Genomic DNA, 23,288 nt, shown 5'->3' with positions numbered 1-23,288 from the left:
TTTCTAAGTTTGGTAGTAGCCCAAACTTGCCTCCATGTTTTTTTTAAGATCCTTAGCAAACTCTTGCTGTTTTACTCTGACAGATGCTGGATGTGTACTCACTTTTGAAGTTTGATAATGTGGATGGTGGTGCTTGGAAGCAGGGCTTTGAGATCACATACGATGCACACGAATGGGATAATGACCCATTACAGGTTTATGTTGTCCCCCATTCTCACAACGATCCCGGTGAGTGGAACGCTGCAAACTCATTTCATTGTTGTGGGTGAGGGTGGGTAGGGGTGGGAGTAGACTTCAAGACTGAACAGGTTTTGCTTTGTAATGTATTTGTTGATAATATATGAAAAAACTACTGGAACCTGACTAATTCTTTCTATTATCTTTTAAGTTTGACATGTGACCTATATGTTTTGCAGTCAGTTGGCCTGTGTATATGCAACTTACATATTGATCTTAGTTCTGTTGTCCTGTCATACAGCTGGTAATACAAGCCTTTACCTACTACATTCATAGCAGCTAGTTGCTGGGGAGACCTGTTTCTTTTTGACCTTTTCCTACATCAGAGTTCCTGGATCCAAATCCCATTTCAGGATCTCTGCAGTCAGTCCAATGCAATGTGAGGGTGTGCTGCGTTGCTGGTCTTTTTGCTGAGAAATTAAACTGAGGGTGTCTCTGCCTCCTCTGGTTACAGTGGGTGTCAGATGTTTCATTAGTGTGTATGGAAGGGCTAAAGCAACCAGTTCTGATACCTGGGCCATTACACCTTATCATTCATCTATTTGTAGTTTACAGGATTTTTTTTGCAAGTGGGTTGCTGTGAGCTATGTTATAGCAACATTGTTGCACTCCAAAGTAGCATTGCATGTAAAATACTCAGGATTATTTCTGAATGATTTGAAAAAGCAACAAGAACCTGATAGTCAAAACTCTTGTTTCTGTATAGGCTGGATAAAAACATTTGACAAATATTACCAGGACCAGACACAGCATATTCTGAATAACATGCTGCTGAAACTACAGGAGGACCCAAAGCGCCGTTTCATCTGGGCAGAAATCTCATTCTTCTCCAAATGGTGGGACAACATAGACACTCAGAAAAGGGCTGCTGTCCGCAGGTACAATCTGGCATTTGGCTATGCTTAAATTAATTCTTTTGGATGAAGGCACTGATATGCTTGCAAGGATTCCACAGGCCTGAGTGCCCCCTCCCAGAGTGTACCTAGACAAGCAATCATCAAGCCAAGATTAAGTGGCAGGCTCTTGATTTACAGAAGCATCGTAGATCACCTGGGTCCTGCCTCAGCAGAGGTTGCTGGAGGCTGATGCAAATTTTTGCATTCTTTTCCTCATCTCATCTTCTGGGTGCTGGGGCCAATTGTAATCAGAATTAATTCAATAAAAGCGTTATTAGCCTGTTACCTTGCTGAAGTGAAATTGGTATTAATGGTGTTTAATCTCAGCAGCAAGCTTCTGAGAATTCATTCATTTGTATTGGGCAGTTTTTAAGTAATAACTTGAGTTTAATATATGCTGCTCACTAGACGGACATTTATTTGAATATGTGTTGTTTGGTTTGGTCACCAGGTTGGCAGCTAATGGTCAGTTGGAGTTTGTGACAGGAGGTTGGGTCATGACAGATGAAGCCAATGCGCACTATTTTGCAATGATTGACCAGTTAATCGAAGGACATCAGTGGATGGAGAAAAACATTGGTACGAGTCCATGCTGATGAGTTGTGCAGTTGACATAGCAGTACTTTATGGACTTGACGTGATTTGGTGTGAATTTTGCACATGTTATGGGGTGTTAATCCTGAAATGTTTCCCATAGTCACCACTGATCTTTACATGGTAAAGTGTTGTCTATACAGCCAATAGAACTCGCTGCACAGTCCCATCAAACAGTATGTGGGCAGGAATAATGTGGGGTTAGATCTAGAAACCTCCCTCTACACTGTCTCCATTAAGTACTCCTAGGAAACATATGGCTTGGGGTTCAGTACAAAGTAAAGCTCCCTCTACAGCACCTTCCATAAACACTGCTGGAACAATTACAGCACAAGTTAAATATGTAGAAAATAGGGGAAGAGAAGGCCATTTGGCCATTGAGCCTGCTCCACTGTAGAATATGATCATGGCTGATCCTTTCCATGCTGTGCTCGGTACTCTTCCCCATCTCCCTGAAGCATTTTGTTCCTAGCAATCTGTCCATTTCTTCCTTAAATGTATTCAGTGACTTGGTCTCCACCATCTTATTGGTGTTGCAAATTTCACAGACTCACAAAAGTGAAGACATTTTTCAGTTCTAAATGGTCTACTCTGCATCTAGAGACAGTGTTCTTTTGGCTAGGATCCTAATCCTAACAAATCTGTCTGGCCCTGTCAGAATTTTATATGTTTCAATGGAATCCTATCTCCTTATGAACTCCAAAGAAAACAAATATAGTCAATCCAGTCTCTCCTCATTCAACAAATCTGCAATCCTAGAAATTTGTCTGGTGAATCTTTGATGTACTCCATCAATGGAGAGTACATGTTTCCTTGAGTAAGGAGACCAAACCTCTGTACTCCCAGACTTGGTTTCAACAAGGCCCTGTACAGCCCAGAGATTACCTTTGCTTGTGTATTCAAATTCTCTTGCAGTGGAGACCAACAGACTATTTGCCTTGTTGACTCTTGCTGCGAGTGAATTCTTGCATTGTGATTTGGTGTACAAGGATCCCAGGTCTTTTTGTACATAAACATTTCTCAATCTGTCACCATTAAGTGTATTCTGCCTTTTGTTTTGCCTATAACTGCATGATATATTTGCCATATATTTTTCCACTCACTCCACGTGTCTAAATTACCTTGAATTACCTTTTTGTTAGTATGTTCGTCCTAATCAGATGTTCCTACACTTTATATTTGCAGGAGTGATTCCCAAATCTGGCTGGGCGATTGATCCTTTTGGACACAGCTCAACCATGTCTTATCTGCTCAAGCGAGCGAACCTAACCAGTATGCTGATCCAGCGAGTACATTACTCCATCAAAAAACACTTTTCAGCCACCAAAAATTTGGAATTCATGTGGAGGCAGACTTGGGGTAGGTGAAAGCAGCATTGTAAGGTAGTCCTGTGAATGATAACTTGAAATAACCCCCCCCCACAACTGGAAACACACACACGGTCCAGAGCTTCTGAGAAAGGGGCTATCTCTTTCATTTGCCCCTGTGCATTTCCAACAATCTTCTTTACTTTACTTTATCTCTACAAAGTTGCACAATTTGTGGGAGCGGGAGCCATCCTGTTAATGTTTTGTTTTAAAATGTTACATTTTAAAAATCCATTTCTGTATAAAGTGAGCATTTTGGTTTATTCCCCACATCTTGTTTCAGACACTGACTCAAGCACAGATATCTTCTGTCATCTAATGCCATTCTACAGTTATGATGTCCCTCATACTTGTGGACCTGATCCTAAAATCTGCTGCCAGTTTGACTTCAGGCGCCTCCCTGGAGGGCGAATCAGCTGTCCGTGGAAAATCCCACCGAAACCAATAACCAGTATCAATGTAGCAGAGAGGTACGTACTAACCAAATGGGCAACTGTACTGATCTGTCTCTCTCTCCTCTTCTCTTCTTTTGCCCTCTCTCATTACTCATAGGATAAAGCTCTAATTTTATCTTTTGAGGGAAATGCTTAATCTTCATCCCAACTAGTCAGCATTAGCTGGTATGTGTATTTTCGCCATTACTTGACTTGGACACCAATTTGTAGCTAATGAACACCAGTCTATCCATTTTCACGAGGCTATAATTGGTTGGAGTTTGATGGACTGAATGGTTGTTTGGTCAGTTTTGTGCAGTCATCATGAGAGCATTGCTTTCTTTTTCAAAATTTAATTTGTTTGAAAATATCCACATCTTCTGTTGTTGAATTTCCATGCTGTTGGTTCATACCCTACTGTGATCAACTTGTGAAACAGGTATGTTGGAGGCAAGAAAGGATGATATTGGAAGTGAAATTGCCTGCAATAATTGAAGAGCCAGTTGGATGTTGTGATGGACTGCCTGAATTCTTGATGGATGCGCTAGAGTAGTTGGCTTAGAGTGTCTTTCTTGTGCAGTTTTCCTGTTTGCCACCATTGATTTAAAAACCTGAAGTAGAATTGCAACTTGGTTATTGATTATTCTTCTTGATTTAAATCCACCAAGTGTTTTTTATACCAGGTGTAGAATTCCGCTACAAAAAGTGATGAAAAAATTCAGCAGGTATGGTAGCATCTACAGAGAAGAAAATGTTTTAAGTCCAGTAACCCTTCATCAGAACTGAATATCTGGAAAAGATCGTTTTTATATTGATGAGACGGGGGTTGTGCCAGTGAATGGAATATGTGGAGATGGGGCCCAGAGACAGGTAAAAACAAAAGATAACAGATTACTAATGAGCTGGATTCTGCTATCTAGTTCAGATCAGCTAACTCCACGTAGAAACATCAGATGTGGAATCTTTCTGCCCCAGGTAACATTTAGTCATTGTAGTCTTGTATTTTTCTCCTTTTGGTTGGCTGATATACTGGGTGTTAAGCAATCGCGCCATGACTGCACTAGTTGTTCAGTTCAAACATCTCCAGGCATGCTGTAGCGACTCCTTTTTTTATATCTATATATAAAAAATATATAGGCAGTTGAAGGTTTAGACATGGTATGAAAAAATAAAGATGTGGAATTTTTTTTAAATGGCCTGAACATAGCAGATTATGGGGCAACATGATTGAAGTGCTTTTAAAAGAAAGTGGGGTTGGATTGATAGCAGACTATTATCAGTGATTGAGGGTTCTGGGATAAGGGAGCACTGGAAATAGGTTAAATGGAAGATGCACTTGAAATTTCTTGAGTTACAAACCTGTGAAATTCAGTTGGTGATTCAGGCAAAAATCAATCGTAAAGATGGTATTGGTTAGGTGGATGAAAGAAAATACATTGTGGGAAGAATGTGTTGAAATATGATTATGGCACTGTTCCCACGAGAAGTGTAAAGGTTGACATGGCTGGTTGAGTTAAATGGCAAATTCTGTATTGCAACTTCTCTGCATTTCAGTGAAAATAAATTTGTTAGAGGGCATACATAATTAGAACAAGTTGTGCAAGTGTTACTTAGTTGCTGTTTTAATGTCCTGGATTTTATCTCTATCTGCTTCCATTATAAATTTCCACATACACTGTCACCTTGGAAATAATCTGTCTAAATCTGTCGAACTTTGATGACTTGATGCTGGCCACACTATAGCACCTCCACTAGTGGGAAATATTTACCACGTGACATTTATAATGGGAAAGGTTGAAAATAGTCTGTGCAGATGTATTTATAACATCTCATTTTGATTTGTTTAACAAGGTTGCTTACTCCCCATTTTCATATCCCAACTCCTATTAGCATGGTGCTGCTTCCTGGAGGTAATTTTACTTTCCTATGAGGAAATGCTCAGTGAATTGACAGTATCATTTTTCTTATTACTGACTCTTGTTCTTGTCTTCCTTCCACATATGTTGGTTGCATTCTCAGTGCAGATTCTTATCTCCCACTTATTAGGGCAAATTTGCTTTTGGATCAATACCGGAAAAAGTCCAAGTTGTTCAAGAGCAAAGTGGTCCTGATTCCAGTTGGAGATGACTTTCGTTATGACAATGCTCTGGAGTGGGACCAGCAGTTCCAGAATTATGCAAAACTTTTTGACTACATGAACTCTCACCCTGAGCTTCATGTGCAAGTAAGTGTCTGTGTCAAGGGAGAAATATAGCTGTCTGGATTCCAACAGTTTACCAGTTGTACAGAGCAGGCAGATCTCTGCTTTGATGAGCCATCTACTGAGCTATCTAGCTCGCCAGGCAGGGCAACCGAGAGGAAACAGTTGATTGTAGCAGCTTAGGCAAGGAGAGGTTCTGAGGTTTCTGGGCAAACCTGGAAGCTTGAGCAAATTTGGCTTAACTGTGATGTCTTCCAAATTTGAATATCAGATTCTCACGTGAATGAAGTTTGTTGGGAAAGATGTTGAAAGTGTATCTGTGATAAAATGCGCCTAAGTTGATAGATGCAAATGTCTTGGGGGTTGGGAATTTTTAGAGAAACTGTGTCTCCAATATGTAGGTGTCTGTCTTTGCTGTGTTCTGAATATCCATTTATTTACCAGGTGCAGTTTGGAACACTATCTGAGTACTTTGATGCTGTCTATAAAAAATACGGTGTTAGCCCAGGTAGCAAGCCTCCATCCTACCCTATCCTCAGTGGAGACTTCTTCACCTATGCTGACCGTGAGGACCATTATTGGAGTGGATATTTTACCTCCCGACCCTTCTATAAGAATCTAGACAGAGTCCTGGAATCGCACCTCAGGTAAGGGGCCATGTTTGTAAGCAGTTGTATTTAAAGTTCTTTTCTAATGTGGTTGAAAAGAGTAAAGGGAGTGTTAAAAGATGTTACCAATTAATAATTGAGTCTTGGAGGGAGAGACAAGAATCTAAGAGGACAGAGATGGGTAAACCTGGAGTGATAGACAGTGTTAGTGAAATACGGAGAATAAGATATAGGTTTTGCTAACCAAACAATAGGAATTTGAGCTCTGAACTTTAGGAACTACATCAGCTTATTGAAAGGATGCAAGGAAGCTTTATCAGTGGGAGATTTTAGTTCAGAAGAAGGTATGGAAACTTTGGCGCCTTTCTATAGAACAAAAGGAGATGCTTTTTTTAAAAAAAAAAGCAGAGGACTTTTAGAACGGTTGAAGCAGAGTAACTTTCAAAGAAGAAAATGGATAAATATATTACAAAGGGTGATGTTTAAGCTAAATGGGGCGAGTATAAGGGATTGGGATTAAGCTCTGAACTGGCTGAATTGCATTGAGCTCAATGACTTCCTTCTATAAAATTCTGTGTCAATAAATGTGCACTGGCATTTTTATTAAATAACTCGTGCGAGCCTTAAGTAAAAAGCCTTTAATTTTATTCCAGAGCAGCTGAGATCCTCTACAGCTTTGCCTTAAATCACGCTCGACGCTTTGGTGCAGACAGTAAATACCCAGTTTCTGATTATAGCTCACTAACAGAAGCTCGCCGGAACATAGGCTTGTTCCAGCACCATGATGCCATTACTGGCACCTCAAAAGAAGTGGTGGTTGTTGACTATGGGATCCGGTACGTGTCACTATGCACTCTGTGAAATGAAATAAACTTCCATTTTATGTTTGCCAAATAATTATCTTTTAGTATAACTTTAACTTAACCAAGAAATCCATATAAACTAGGTCACTGCTTGTCTAGTATCGAGTGAGCAAAACATAGGTTTGCAAATGCTGAAGGTTGAGGATCTCCAAATTTAAAACAAATCTTTTACTTTTTATTTTCATATGAACGTTTCTGTTGCCTAACAATAGCAAAGTTATTGTGATTTATGAAGAACACTGAACTTCAGTTTTAACAGCTTAATGCTGCCAAGTAAACACAGCTAATGTTCCTGCTTCTCATGCTAAAATGAAAAGCCTGGAGAGATGAAGATCTGGAATCATAGAAAGTAGGAGCAGGAATAGGAGCATTGAGTCCTTTTGAGCCTGCTCTGCCATTCTGTGAGATCGTGGCCAGTTATCTAAATCCGTATTCTGTTACTGGCCCTCCATCCTTGTCCTCTTTGACCCCTTTAGCCCAAAGAATTCTGTCTATCTTCTTGAGAGCATTCAGTGGCCTCAACCACTCTGAGGCTTACCGCTATCTGGCTGAAGAATTCTCTCCTTCTCAGTCTTAAATGGTCTTCCCTTTATCTGTGATTGTAACCCTTGGGATCGCATGACATTCATGAGCTGAGATAGAATTTTGTATAAATGCTAGGTTTTCTGAGACTGTGTATGTGGGTTTGCTTGCTGAGCTGGAAGGTTCATTTTCAGACATTTTGTCACTATACTAGGTAACATCTTTAGTGAGCCTCTGGACAAAGCACTGCTGATGATTCCTGCTTTCTATTTATATGTTTGGGTTTCTTTGGGGTAATGATGTCATTTCCTGTTCTTTTTCTCAGAGGGTGGTAAATGCGATCCAAGTCAATGTGTTTGTTGTTAGAGTTCCGGTTGGAATGCCATGTTTCTAAGAATTCTCGTGCGTGTTTCTGTTTTGCTTGTCCTAGGGTGAATGCGTTGTCCCAGTCAAATTGGTGTCCTTCCTCATCTGTATGTAAGGATACTAGTTGTGGCTAGTTGTTTTGTGGCTAGTTTTCTGTCTGTTTGTCTAATGAATTGTTTGTTACAGACCTTGCACGGTTTTCTGTGCATCCAGAACCTCCATCTGAGCTACAAATCTTCTCAAAACTTGCTTTCTGAGACTGTGATGGGGCATTGTGTAAGGTTACAACCTAATTAAGAACGTGCGCTGAATCTCAAGTCCAAAACTCTGATTTATCTGTTGGAATCAAGTTAACAAGAGATACTGACCTGGTTTCTGTACTTAAGAATTTCTATGTAATACAATATAAGTAAATTGAAATAACAAGTAAACATCTGTGAGCTATCAAAATATAGTTCAACTAGTTCAAACTCTAACTCCCTTTTCAAAACACTAATGTCTCATACAGACCAATAGAAAAATTGGTGTTGCTCACTTGCTGGGGGGACAAACTTGGGGGGGAAACGATTCAGTAGCGTTGATCCACACAGTTCATGATGTTCCTTATGCTTATAATTGGATTCCTTCATGCTTTAGGTACCTTTTACTGTGCAGAGAGCGCAAGATTTGCGTGTGCACAAAACACTTCTGTGTTTCGTTCATAACAAATTTCTGGGCAGCTGAACACCTTGCAGTTATCAGGCTGATGACCTTTCGCATCCATGCATGGTTGCATTTGCAGAATCCAGTCAGCTACTTATAGCTGGCAAATGTTGCTCTATGCTCATGGCAGTAGAGTGTCGTTTCCAAACATATTTTCTCTCCTTGCCACCAGTCAACAAAGCAGCAGTCTGTGTGAACACCACTGTCAAGTGTCTCAATTTTACTGTCAGAGTTAAGTCATTAAGTATATTCAAGACAAAGACATATTTTTAATCAGAGAATCAAAGGGTATAGGGAAAAGGCTGGAAAGTGGATTTGAGGGTTACCAGATCATCCATGCTGATTGAATGGCGGAATAGACTTGATGGACTGAATGGACTACTTCTGCTCCTATTTCTTATGTTCTTGATGTGTTTCAGTAGCTTATTTTCAAGTGCAGCAATTCTTTTCATGGCACCTAATTTTGAACTGTCCTTTTTTTCTGTTTTAGTCCACAGTCAGGAATGCTAAGATAAAATGATAGATCTTTATAATCAATACTCTGTTTTTGGGGACTGAGGGACATCATATGAATGTAAGTTTTCAGAAGCTGTAATGGGTGTGGTGTAAACAAAAGAGTTTCTTTTTTCCACCCCTTTTTTCAGATTGTTTCACTCCCTTATGAACTTGAAACGAGTGATAATTAATGCAGCTCACTTCTTAATACTCCGGGACAAAAGAGACTACAAATATGACCAGTCATCACTTCTGCTGCACATGGTAAGTTATCTTTTGATCTTTATGAAGTATAATTTTTTCTCTTAAAACCAAAACTAAGATGAACATGTATTTTTAAGCTCAGAATGGAGTTGCAGGGGTCTGTCCTCTAGCCAATATATTACCATTCTTAGGCTAATTGCAGTGCCTTAGAATTCAATGCAGATTAGTCATAAGAATTTGAAATGCTTCAATGCTTTTGCATCATCTCATTCTTCAAAACAGCATAGTGATTTTGTGCACAAGAGGCTACCTGGGCTGGAGTCTGGGTTTATTACAATGTGCAACAGGCAGGTGTGACACTTGAATATTGTTATTGGCCAGATCAGATGAAAGCAGGCAGGTGATGAATGCAAGCAAATAATTTTCAACTTCTGGATTGCTCTGTCTTTTGTCTGAGGTCAACAATCTCCTGGGCAATTGGTTTGACCCACAGGATACTCCTGAGACAAATTTTATTTAATTTAATCATGTACAGAATATCCAGGGCTCATTCTGAAGGCATCAAAACTGTTGGTCAATGGTAATAGTGATTTCAAGGATGTGATTTATGTCATTGCTCACAAAACATGTATTGGAAAGGGTTTATAATTTTTCTCTCTGTTCTTCATGCTCTGTGCTGAGAGAAAATGTCTGATTCTGGACGTTTCTAGTTATTGGTTAGCCTGATATTTCATGTATTTATTTAGTCATAGTTAGCGATTAGTAGACTTAGCTTGTTAATGAATTATATTGTTTCAATGTTAATTTCAGGATGATAAACGGCAAAATCATGACACATTACCAGAGAAGGTGGTGATAAAGCTGGAGTCTCTTCCCAGGTATATCAATTTTTACAGTAATTCACCCAATGAGATCTCCTATTCTTGTATGTTAAAATAGTGTTCATGATGTATCTTCCTTGTCTTTTTATTTTTGCAGATATGTGGTTGTATTTAATCCTGTTGAGCAAGAACGCCCCTGTGTTATTTCTGTTCTTGCTACCTCTGCCCAGGTCAGGGTTACATTAATCGATGGAAACATTCTTCCCACGCAGGTCAGCGCTGTGTGGAAATCACCAACCGATATGGTAACTGACATATATCAGGTACTGAACTGACTTTTGGTCCACATGAATTTGAATCCAATTCTGGATTGATGGAAGAATTTCAGTAAAGTATAATGTCTGAGATGTGAAATCTTTTGTGTCTATTTGGGCATAGAGATACAGCTATTGATTCCACCCTTCGAACCTCAGATTCAAGGGATTCTGCATTGGTAATGGGGCAAAGGACTTCTCAATACAATTCCCTTGCAGCTTCTGTCACTCATGAGTAAAAGTCAGGAGTTTTCAACCTCCCTGCCAGATTTTAGCATGTTATTAAGGCATTCCAGCACAGGAAGAAAATTACATTACATTATTGTGGTTCTGTTCGCCGAGCTGGAAGTTTTTGCTGCAAACGTTTCGTTCCCTGGCTAGGGAACATCATCAGTGCTATTGGAGCCTCCTGTGAAGCGCTGCTTTGATGTTTCTTCCGGTATTTATAGTGGTTTGTTCTTGCCGCTTCCGGGTGTCAGTTTCAGCTGTAGTAGTTTGTATGTGGGGTCCAGGTCGACGTGTCTGTTGATGGATGTTCTTGCCGCTTCCGGGTGTCAGTTTCAACTGTAGTGGTTTGTATATTGGGTCCAGGTCTATGTGTCTGTTAATGGAGTTTGTGGATGAATGCCATGCCTCTAGGAATTCCCTGGCTGTTCTCTGTCTGGCTTGTCCTATGATGGTAGTGTTTTCCCAGTCAAATTCATGTTCCTGGTTGTCTGAGTGTATGGCTACTAGGGATAGCTGGTCGTGTCGTTTTGTGGCTAGCTGATGTTCATGGATGCGGATTGTTAGCTGTCTTCCTGTTTGTCCTATATAGTGTTTTGTGCAGTCCTTGCATGGTATTTTGTAAACTACGTTAGTTTGGCTCGTGCTGGCTATTGGGTCCCTTGTTCTAGTGAGTTGTTGTCTGAGTGTGGAAGTTGGCTTGTGTGCTGTTATGAGTCATAAGGGTCGCAGTAGTCTGTCTGTCAGTTCTGAGACGCTCCTGACGTATGGTAGTGTGGCTAGTCCTTTTGGTTGTGGCATGTCCTCGTTCCGTGGTCTATCTCTTAGGCATCTGGTGATAAAGTTGCGTGGGTATCCGTTTTTGGCGAAAACGGATACCCACGCAACTTTATCACCAGATGCCTAAGAGATAGACCACGGAACGAGGACATGCCACAACCAAAAGGACTAGCCACACTACCATACGTCAGGAGCGTCTCAGAACTGACAGACAGACTACTGCGACCCTTATGACTCATAACAGCACACAAGCCAACTTCCACACTCAGACAACAACTCACTAGAACAAGGGACCCAATAGCCAGCACGAGCCAAACTAACGTAGTTTACAAAATACCATGCAAGGACTGCACAAAACACTATATAGGACAAACAGGAAGACAGCTAACAATCCGCATCCATGAACATCAGCTAGCCACAAAACGACACGACCAGCTATCCCTAGTAGCCATACACTCAGACAACCAGGAACATGAATTTGACTGGGAAAACACTACCATCATAGGACAAGCCAGACAGAGAACAGCCAGGGAATTCCTAGAGGCATGGCATTCATCCACAAACTCCATTAACAGACACATGGACCTGGACCCCATATACAAACCACTACAGCTGAAACTGACACCCGGAAGCGGCAAGAACATCCATCAACAGACACGTCGACCTGGACCCCACATACAAACTACTACAGCTGAAACTGACACCCGGAAGCGGCAAGAACAAACCACTATAAATACCGGAAGAAACATCAAAGCAGCGTTTCACAGGAGGCTCCAATATCACTGATGATGTTCCCTAGCCAGGGAACGAAACGTTTGCAGCAAAAACTTCCAGCTCGGCGAACAGAACCACAACAACGGACACCCGAGCTACAAATCTTCAACCAGACTTTAAACATTACATTATCCAAGAAACTTTTAGCTCAGAACTACTCTTTCTTTCTCTTTGAATGAATCGTATTAAAAAAACCCTTGGCAGTACTTGCAGAAGAGTAGAGAGTTCTCCTGGAGGCATGATCGGATATTCATCCTTCAACCAACTGTGCTATAAACAGATTATCTCATCAGTTTTATCTAGTGTTTGTGAAGTCTTGCTGTGTGTTAATTGCCAACATAATTATGCACCAGAAGCAATTACTTGACTGTGGAGTGCTTTGTGATGTACTGAAGGCATAATACATTATAAAGATGAAGCTTACTCTTTTTGAATTTGCGTATCACAGCATTAGTTCAGAAATCAATGTTAGTTTATGCCACAAATATGTTCCTTCCTTCTCTCCCTGTTCTCTGAATGTGACTGATTTGGTATTAATGCACGAAAGATTTCGGTGACGCCACTGAGTACTTACACTACAAAGCGTAAAGTCAACTCTCAAAAGTGATGAATATGCTCCTTTATTCAGTGTAGCATGAATTCTTTTCTCCAAATAATCCCTGCTTTGATATACATTCTCCCCTCCATCACAGATCTCCTTTGTCTGTCGACTCTCTGCCCTGAGTCTTGCTGTGTTTCAGCTGACTGAATCATTTAATTACCGTGCAACGGTAAAATCCAATGTGGTCATCTATCTGCGCAACAGAGATGTGACTGTGAGCAAGAAGGAGCCATTCAGTGTAAAGATCTTGGAGTCATCAACTGATGATTTCTTTATCGAAAATCAGCACATGCAAGTGTGGTTTAATGGAGTGACAGGATTAATGGAGGTAAGAATGTCAGTAGGACTGGCACAAGTTACCAAAGAACAGTCTGACCTACCTATGTTCTACTTGTAAATAGAGAGATTTGTTGAGAATAGCTGAAAGCGTTTGGTCCATTTTACTTGGATTAAAAAGTGCGAGCAACCATTACTTCCTGCATTCAAAGTTCTATTGATGATACATAGTACAGCTTATGTTACAGAGCTTGCCTAAAAAGATAGGAAATGACAGGTTCACACAGTTGCAACTTATGGACAGATTTGGATTGGGAATAAGGTTGAGCCGTTGTATAATTTGTAATTTTAATGTTTAAAACTTTTTTTTGAGGAACTTTTATTCAGGTACATGTTATTCCCTCCTTTTCTGGTATTGGTTAGAATATAACCATGTTAGTTTATCTGCCTCCTTATTTTGCTCAGTAATTGCTGTTTACTTTCAGACTATCAAACGGAAAGATGACCAGCAGAAGCAGAAGGTGCGGATGGAGTTCATGTGGTACGGGACACGGTCATTTAAGGATAAGAGTGGCGCATATCTCTTCCTTCCTGATGGTGAAGCTAAAGTATGAGAATTTAAAGCAACAACTTTCAAACCCTACTGTGTTGGACAGGTGGTGGAGGCTTTTGCACTTGCTAGGATATTTACACATAGGAGATCTCCTATCAAACCTGGGCAAAACTGTTCCCTACCAAGAACAGAACGCTGCCATCATTTCGGAAGCAGAGTTTTACTTAATATAAAAATGCTATCAAGTGTAATTTCACATTCAATGGACAGAAAGCTCATGTTTTAATAGATTCCAGAGGAAGTTTGAAAACTGTAGAAAAGAAAACTCATGTTCGTTCCTTAATACAGGAGTCTTGACTAAAGTTTTGGTCGTGTTCCAAAACGTCACAATATTTAAGTCAGGGCATGAAGTTGTGAAATCAGCATTAGATTCTGTAAGGTCTTCCTTAGCAGGAAACTATACCTGTAACCTATAGAAAAACTATAGTAACTCTAGTCCAGCAGCAGCACCCTTCTCTCTGCCCTGCAACATATGTTTATGAGTCTGTGTGGCATATAAGCTACAAGGTTGTCCCTTCTGTGTATACTTTGAACTTGTTCACCGTTGTGGCAGCCAGAGTTAAATAGCAGAAACCTAGTGGCTACCACCTTTAATAATGAAAAGTGTGCACTAGCTGGTACGCTGCTCACTTCAATAGCCTCCCTCACTTAGTCAGGTCCTGTGCTTGCTTAATGGGAAAGCTACTGGAATTGTGAAGAGATTTGGTTGAAAGAATGTGTGAATATTTCCCCTTTTTTATGTAAGGAAGTGCAAAACTACAGCATTATGCTAAGTCGTGTACAGAATAATACTTTAAAGAGCTGGAAAATACACAAGATATTGTAATATTCATATTTTGTGTAATTTGTATCATTAAGTGACTGCACGTTTGTTTTCAGGCCTATGTTTCCAAACAGGCTGCGATCACCCGCATTACCAAAGGTCCATTGTTCTCTGAAGTTGTTACCTTCTATCAACACTTCCACCAGATAGTTCGTCTCTACAATCTGCCAGGTAACAGCAGTTTTTCTTGCCCTTGGGTAACAGTCATGTCAAAAGCCCTCCAGAATGCACTTGTGGTGGAAGAGCAGTGAACACTGAGCAGGAAGCTACTGACTACATTCTTCATTAGACTCTAGATGAGAGGGAAGTGGTACTGAACCATGATGCTTGAGGATGAGAATTTCCCAATGCAAGACTGACCTCTGCACTGATAGAGCAGTGAGGAACATGGGCAGACTTGCAGAATGCTAGAGTTGATGCAACAGTGGATGGGTTCAGAGTTCCATTGTTGACAGTAGAAGGATTTGATGTTTAGGGTTTGAAGTAGATGTATTAAAGCTCAGCAGAATAAGCAAGGCTGGACTTGGAAGATAGTCAAGAATCCACAGGTGGAGCTGTGTACTATCAGATAATCAGCAGGCTTGCACCACCTTTTTCTATTCAGTATGTAGCTGAGATTCTTACTGAGTTTGACGCTTCTAATAATTAAAGCATTATTAGCATTGCAGTTTGAAGATGTACATACCAACAGTGGCTTCACTTCAAGAATAATTCATTGAGTATGAAGCATCAGGAAATTGCATGTTGCTGTATGAATGCACATTTTTTTCTCTCTACCGGTAAGTGAGATAATTGCTCTCAGCCTAGTCAGTTTCGCTCTGCACTGTGTGCTTGCAAATTCAGGAGCCAACCACTGTTCAATGGATAGCATCCTCTCTTGATTTAGAATATTGTGGGTGCGAGTCCCATTCAAAGGACCTTGCCGTGGAAACCCGACAGATGCTTACAGTGCAGTATTGAGGGCATGCTGCACTTTTAGAGATGCCATCCTTTGGATGAAGCATTAAACAGACATCTGGTCAGCCCCTTCGTCAGATGTCAATTTTGAAGAAAGTACAGGGGTTTTTGCTGATGTCCTGAACAGTATTTATAACTCACCTCCCCATAGCACAGAAACAAGTTACCTCGCTGTTATCATGTCACTGTTTGTAAGAGCATGCTGTGCACATTTTGGCAGCTACAGTACAGCGGTGACTATTTTAAAGAAGCACTAAGGTGCCTTAGGATTTTCTTGATTGCATGAGGTGCTATAGGAATGCAAGTCTTTTTGTTTGTAAACATTTAAAAAGCAGCATGATCAAGGCTGTCAGGTATTGGGTGCCCCCATATCCTTTAGATGGAACTGTCTAAGCAGGCATGAATGATAGTTCTTGCTCTAGATAGAATAGCCATTGATTGGTTTCCAAAGACATTCCTTCCTGTGTTCTGAAGACAGCAGCATGGTGAAATGAAACGCACCGTACGCTAAACACTTCTCCAATCTCTGCCATGTCCTTGTATTCTGGTATGTACTTTAATTTAAAAGTTGCAGATGTAATATTGCACTAAGTTAGGAAATCGTGCATTATCCTACTCTCATATTATGGTCACTTTATTTTGTAGGCAAACATGAATATCTATTTGCTCAATGTTCCACTAGCAGCAAGCAATATAAATAGCTGGTTAGTATGTTTTAATGTGGGATTGGCTGATGGAGGAATGTTGGCCAGAACACAGGGAGAACTATTTCCTCTTTAACAATGCACTGGCATCTTTTGATCTCACTCATGAACTGGGCTTTAACATTTCAACTGAACTTAAGCAGGAGATACTGTTCTTGTGTACTAACATCCTTCAGTACACTTTGAATGTTTGTTGACTGGTGAAAGGGTTGCTGTAGAACTGCACTTCACGTCATATAAAAATTAATATAGTAAAAATTAAAATCAAACAACTGTTTAGGTAACATCAACCGTGGTGTTTAAAAATCTGTAGTGTTCCTGACAATGAGTTGAAGGAGGAGCTGGAGTGATGAATCCTCTGAAGATAAAGGAGGGAGTATGTGGGACTGAGGATTTTGGAGGCAGGGGTGAGGTTAATTTAGCAAGTGAAGCATTCTGACCCATAACCTTTGCAATAAACAAGTGATTTAAAAAACTTGCACTGTAATCAATATCATGTGTATGTTATTGCTCAGTCTTGAGGTAATAATGTGTGACATTTCAGTTTACTTTGCACTGTCATTTATATCTAGCCTTTTCATGTTTAATTGTTATTAATTTTCTCCCATCCCCCACTCTATAATTTAACCATGGCAACATAGAAAAGTTACAGCGCAGAAGGAGGTCATACAACCCATTATGTCCATGGCAGCTGAAGAAACCTTGCTGCCTGTTCTTATCATGTTTTCTAGCATCTGGTCATTAGCCTTGCCGGCGAGAAGCTTTCAGGTGCAGATTCAAATTCCTTTTAAATGAGTTGAGGGTTTCTGTTTCAACTGAGCTGGTCAGTGAAATGCAGACACTCACCACCTTCTGATTGAAAAAACTTAATCTCAAGTTCCATCAGATCTTTCTGTCAATCGTAAGTTTTCTGTGGCCCATGGTAATTTACTCCCCCATTAGGGGGAAACCGGTTTTCCCCCTCCATTCTATCGACATCTCCCATTATTTTATGCATCTCAGTCAAGTCAATCCTTGAGCATCTGTTGTAAGGAAAACAATCGTAGCTTTTCCAATTTTAGCTGCAATTTTCAAACCTGGCAACATTCTTGTCAATCGCCTCTGTACTCTTTCTGCTGTCAAACAATTCTGACCTTTCTGAGCAATCAGAACTGTCCACAAAACTCCAGCTATGACCTAACCAGAATCAAAATAGTACCCCATTACATCCCTGCTGTTATCTTCATTACCTTGCTCAATGAAGGAAAGTATCCCACGTGCTGCCTTTACCACCATATCTACTTGTTCTACCATTTTCAGGGACCTGTGGTTGTACACTTCAAGGCTTCTCCCTTCTTCCCCACTCAAACCTCCCATTTATCTCCAAAACCTTTCACCATTTTGTTTTATTTATTTGTGGGATGTGAATTTCATTGGCTGGCCAACATTTATTATCTGTCCCTAGTTGCCCTTGAAGGTGGTGGTGAGATGATCTCTTGAAATGCTATTGTCCACCTGCTGTGGGTTGACCCACAATGCACTTAGGGAGGGAATTCAGGATTGAATCTTCAGATTGAAATCTGTTTGCCACTCTACTGCCTAGTGCACAATATAATGTGTACCTGTTTGTATGTTATTTTGATGTGTTATGTTGAGGTGTGATCCAGTACTTGATGTCTATCTTCTGTTGACTTGATGCCTTAGCTTGTTCGATCATGTCAGTGAGTGTTTTACAAGAGCCCTAAAATCTTATGCGCTACACTTCAGTTAGGGTGGCTAGGTTCTTTCACTGAAGAACAAAGTTAAACTCATCAGGTTTCAGTCAGGCATCTTTTGTGGTAATTTTTTAATTGTCAAATACTTGCAATTTTGTTTCATGGATTGGTTTAGCAAAGCACCATGACCTCAACACAGCATACTTTTCATTACTTAGGTTGACCTGTTACATTTTGACATTTACTTGGACCTCTGTCCGCAACAGGATCTGAATAGCTGCACCGTGGAGAAGGGGACAGTTTTAAAGCCATTGTTGTCAATGGGAGGTGGGAATTGTAAAGAATTAATGTTAAAGGTCCCATATGAAAGCTAATGTACAAAAGTAACAATTGCTGTGTGTTATCATGGCAGACAATTAAATTCACTATGGTGATCCTCTTCTAGTGCTGTATGTATCTAATGAAATACTGACGATAGGAAATGAATTTGGGTGGAAATGTGACTCCAGTGATCTGCTCTGGAAAAGGGCTTTGCTGGTTAAAACTTTCATTGCTCTCACTTGGTGAATAAATGTGGATCCATTCTGGTACGGAGTCATCCAGTCCAACAGTCCTGTACCATCAGTGCCAAGTTAACTGATATCCACTGGCATTAGAACAGAATATAACAAAAATAAGTGATTCCAGTCAATTGTTCGCAAAGTGTTAAATGTGGTGCGGTGATAATCTACTCGTGTGTTCTTGTGCTGGCAGGAGTTGAGGGACTTTCGTTGGATGTTTCCATTGTTGTTGACATTCATGACCAGATAAACCGAGAGCTGGCAATGAGGCTGTCCACCAATATTGAAAGCGGAGACACATTCTACACAGATTTGAATGGGTTTCAGGTAACTTGGTGTAAAATTACTTTACAGATGGTTACACATTCCCCATCCTCCCTGGTAGTTCAGTGTAGGAAAGGATAGAAGGTAATATTTAAAGTCTCCTGTGCAATGACCTCTTGGAGGATGCATTAAATTGTGGATCAGCCTACCTGTTAGATTATTGGACAGTCTTCTGCTTTCGTTGACATTATTAACCAATAATACTAAAAGCACACAAACGATTTGCTTGTCTTGCTGCTGTTTTGGCTTACATTTTCACTCAAATCATTGAGGCATTGATATGTGGTAACTTGTTACATATATCCACATGTAGTCATTATTTTGTAGTGGATCTCTTCCGTCAAGATTGATAAGGATGTAAGAAATAGCAGTAAGGGTAGATCATGTGGCCATTTGAGCCTGCTATACCATTGATAACATCTGATTAATAATTGATTTGACTCCACTTTCCCGCCTGCCCCTCATTCCCTTTGATTCTGAGAGATCAGGGCTGAGACTGAGAACATTGAAAAATTTGATGTGATATCAGCAACTGTCTGGGGTGGAGAGTTCCCCAAGTCACTCATTTCGGAGTGAATACATTTCACCTCAGCCCTAAATATTCGGCACCTTGCCCTGAAGCTGTGCCTCCATGTTCCAGATTCTTTGGACAGGGAAGACAACCTTCAGTGTCAACCCTGACTGTCTCCTTCAGAAAATAATTGACTCTTGGAATGAGAGGCAATCTCAATCTCACTAAACTGAGCCTTACTGCCTCCACAGCATGGATATATCCGTTGCTTAGGTATGGTACATGGGAGAAGTAGTGTTGGAAATTATTGGTAAAGTCTCTTGGCCATAACAAGCCTTTTATTAAATTTGTTCAGTTTTGGTCTTATATTATTCCACTGCCAATTTCTTTTGTTCACATTTATGATGGAAATTGGTGGTTTTCAACTTGTTGCCCAGTAATTACATCCACCTGGCAGCGGTGGCACTGCAATGCTCTGGTGAGCATGTACTGTATATAAACGGGTAAAAAATGAGGTCTGCAGGTGCTGGAGATCACAGCTGAAAATGTGTTGCTGGTTAAAGCACAGCAGGTCAGGCAGCATCCAAGGAATAGGAAATTCGACGTTTCGGGCAGAAGCCCTTCATCAGGAATCCTGATGAAGGGCTTATGCCCGAAACGTCGAATTTCCTATTCCTTGGATGCTGCCTGACCTGCTGTGCTTTAACCAGCAACACATTTTCAGCTGTACTGTATATAAATGCAGCATAACTAGTTCACATGGATATGAAAAAGGAAAGCACACAATTGTTTAATGTATGACAGAATATTTAAACATTGGTATAACAATTGACTTTGTCCTGTGCGCATCAATCTTTGACCATGCTGTTGATCTGTTGAGTCATCTCTGGCTGCATATTAGAAAGGATTGGAATTGGTGGGGTGGAGCGGAATAAATTCGGGTCAAAATAATGGCAGAGATGAGGGTTTGGGGGATGGGGTGAGGGAAGTTGGGAGCTGAAGTCAGAACTAAAAATCAAAAATTAGAGTTTTTGTCTTCCAGATACACCACCTTTTCACTAATGCACAGTAAATGTTATCCATTGTACACCTGGACCATATCATATTGGTAACTCAGAAATATCGAGTCTTGGAGAGGGTTGTAAACCATGCAATTCTTGCTGATTGGGAGTGATAATCACTACTGAACATAAACAATGTGATTAAAACATCTCTTTACAATGTCCTGAATACACTGACCTAAATCTACATTTTGTGGCCACAGTGTATCAATGACACTCAACCTCTATCCCCCATTTGCACCTCACCCAGTATCTTCACCCACTATAATGTCCACACATCCACCATGTGTGTGTGTGGGTGGTGGTGGTGCCATTTGGAGCATTTCTTTAATGCATCATTTTTTAGGGAGTATTAAGACACATAATATATGGTATAAGTGAAATAAAAGCACGGAACTAAGTGCATGTACAACATCAAGATAGGTAGGAAAGTAAACTACAGTGAAGAATAGTTTGCAGGCACACCTAGATATGTTGAGCCATTGGGCACCATTCTGGCAGATATTCTATAATGGGGGAAAATATGAAGTTCACATTTGTAGAAAATTTTAAGTGAGCAGCTGTAGAGTTTTGAGGATCAGAAAGAGCTTCATGTTCTAGTGCATGAGTGACAAAATGTTAATACATTTAATACAAATGGTAATCAAGAATGCTGCCCTTCGCAATGAGAGAGATTAAACATAACTGAAGCTAAGCATTTTTGGATTTATACCATGCATCAGTGAAATCACACCTGGTTGCAGTTTTGGCATCCTTATTCATGGGAAGATATAAATGGAGGTGGCTGGAGGGAAACTTGCTAAGTTAATATCTGGAGTAAGTGTGTTATCTTACCTTATGAGGAAAGGTTGGACAGATAGAGTTTGTTTCAACTGGAGTTTAGAAGTGTTTAAGGGTGACTTGGTCGAAGTGTATATGATTCTGAATGATCTTGACAAGGTGAAAATGGAAAGGGAGTTTCCTCTAGTTTGAGTCCAGTATCAGGGTGGGGGGGGCAGCACTGTTTTAAAACTGGAGCTAGTCCTTTTAAGACAGCCGAGGAGAATCTTTGAGCCAGTTTGGAACTCTCTGCGTCCAGGTGAAGGGTCATTAATTATCGTGAAGGCAGGGGTGGGAGAAAGTGAGGACTGCAGGCACTGGAGATCAGAGTTGAGAGTCTGGTGCTGGAAAAGCACAGCAGGTTAGGCAGCATCCGAAGATCAGGGGAATCGACGTTTCAGGCATCAGCCTTTCATTCCTGATTTCCCCTGCTCTTTTCCAGTGCCCACACTCTTGGCTCAAGGCAGAGGTGAGTAAATTCTTGTTAATCAGGGAAGCTGAGGTTATCTGTGCTAGATGGAAATGTGGAATTCAAAACAAACAGATCTTATTGAATGGCAGATTAGGTTCGGGGGCCAAGTGGCTGTCTGTTCCCATTTCATTTGCTTGTATTTGGTCTTGGAAAATGTGCTTATACTTAAAACAAGGTAATCTTTCTGCAGCACTGTGGATCGATCTTAACTTGTTCTTAAGCTTTTTTATTGCTTCCTGTAGATTCAAGCGAGAAAATATTTCCAGAAGTTGCCCCTTCAGGCCAACTTCTACCCGATGTCAACCATGGCCTACATTCAGGATGATCGATTCCGTCTGACACTACATGCTGCACAGTCTTTGGGTGTGTCGAGTATTCACAATGGTGAGCAAACTGGTTGTATCCTATTGATTTGCTGGCAGTGCCTCTTACAGTAATTGTTCTTCTCCAGCCCCACAGCAACATGATAAATGCAATCCTTGCAAATCCAGCATTACGCTGTGAATGGAAATAGCAGCCCATGAATGTCAGAGGAAGTTAACAGGACATTCTGTTCTCCTCATTTCTTCTAATCCATGGGGTTTGGGGTTATTGATAATTAGACCTTGATTCTACAAATTTATAATTTAGACTTGAACTGACATGTTTTATTTTGGAAAGTTATTTCTGTCTTGGGCAGGGGCTCAAGGTGAAACAGACTGGAACATTTTGGGGAGAGATGATCTGTTTTAGTTCCAACTGACACAGCACTTCTTGCCAGCAACCACCTCCTCTGGACCACAGGCTGCAGTTTCCATCTGATTTCGGCCATGGCTGAGCAAAGCAAAGATGTAACAAAAATAATTCTCTGTAGAATGTTGCAGGCTTCCTGCTTGCCAGTGACTCGGTTGTGAGAGTACGTGTCTGGTTGGATATTGAGTAACAGCAGGATTGGACCTGTGGAAACCCCAAATTCTCCATCTCCTGTATCAGTCGAGACCCAAGGAATCAGTTTGTGGTTAATAACCATCAGGGTGTGGGGATTTTAGTGAGAGTGACACTGCTGTTGGGGTTAAGAGTAAGGAGTCCTGTGGAGAACATGGTTAACAAGCCCTGAGGCTGGAAACTAAAGTTAAGAAGCACAGCCTTCATTCACTCCTCCTTAATGCTGAATGGATCTCTTGTCCTGTCATTCCCAGGTCAATTGGAGGTCATTCTGGATCGTCGTCTCATGCAGGATGACAACCGGGGCTTGGGACAAGGATTAAAAGACAACAAAGTGACCTGCAACAGATTCCGTATCTTGCTGGAGAAGAGATCAGCACCAAATAAAGTAATAAATTGTTTTTAACCCTTGCTTGTATGTGATCTTAGTTTATGATTTACAAACTAGAGGAAGGAGAAGCTGTGAATTTAATAGAAGAGTAGTTTTATTTGCAGTGGCAGTCCGGTTGAAGGCACCATTGGATTTGCTGCTTCACCACTGCAGCCC

The 23,288-nt window shown here is 40.6% G+C and overlaps 1 protein-coding gene across 1 annotated transcript in view; it reads left to right on the top strand.

The window, feature by feature from the left end:
• The window catches only part of man2a2 (mannosidase, alpha, class 2A, member 2), a 37,612-nt gene that overhangs the window by 7,583 nt on the left and 6,741 nt on the right, over positions 1-23,288 (top strand). The window contains exons 3-19 of the mRNA XM_060853537.1: positions 84-228; positions 944-1,115; positions 1,585-1,712; positions 2,913-3,086; positions 3,378-3,564; positions 5,575-5,752; positions 6,173-6,375; positions 6,990-7,172; positions 9,434-9,548; positions 10,299-10,366; positions 10,467-10,632; positions 13,095-13,331; positions 13,765-13,887; positions 14,772-14,886; positions 18,824-18,957; positions 22,060-22,201; positions 22,996-23,129. Of these exons, the coding sequence (XP_060709520.1) occupies positions 84-228; positions 944-1,115; positions 1,585-1,712; positions 2,913-3,086; positions 3,378-3,564; positions 5,575-5,752; positions 6,173-6,375; positions 6,990-7,172; positions 9,434-9,548; positions 10,299-10,366; positions 10,467-10,632; positions 13,095-13,331; positions 13,765-13,887; positions 14,772-14,886; positions 18,824-18,957; positions 22,060-22,201; positions 22,996-23,129 (2,604 nt within the window). The remainder of the gene's footprint in view (positions 1-83; positions 229-943; positions 1,116-1,584; positions 1,713-2,912; positions 3,087-3,377; positions 3,565-5,574; positions 5,753-6,172; positions 6,376-6,989; positions 7,173-9,433; positions 9,549-10,298; positions 10,367-10,466; positions 10,633-13,094; positions 13,332-13,764; positions 13,888-14,771; positions 14,887-18,823; positions 18,958-22,059; positions 22,202-22,995; positions 23,130-23,288) is intronic.

This window comes from Hemiscyllium ocellatum, chromosome 42 (genome assembly GCF_020745735.1).
Source record: "Hemiscyllium ocellatum isolate sHemOce1 chromosome 42, sHemOce1.pat.X.cur, whole genome shotgun sequence".
Lineage (NCBI taxonomy): Eukaryota > Metazoa > Chordata > Chondrichthyes > Orectolobiformes > Hemiscylliidae > Hemiscyllium > Hemiscyllium ocellatum.
The sequence above is the reverse complement of the archived record's forward strand: the minus strand, read 5'-3'. Positions and strand labels throughout refer to the sequence as shown.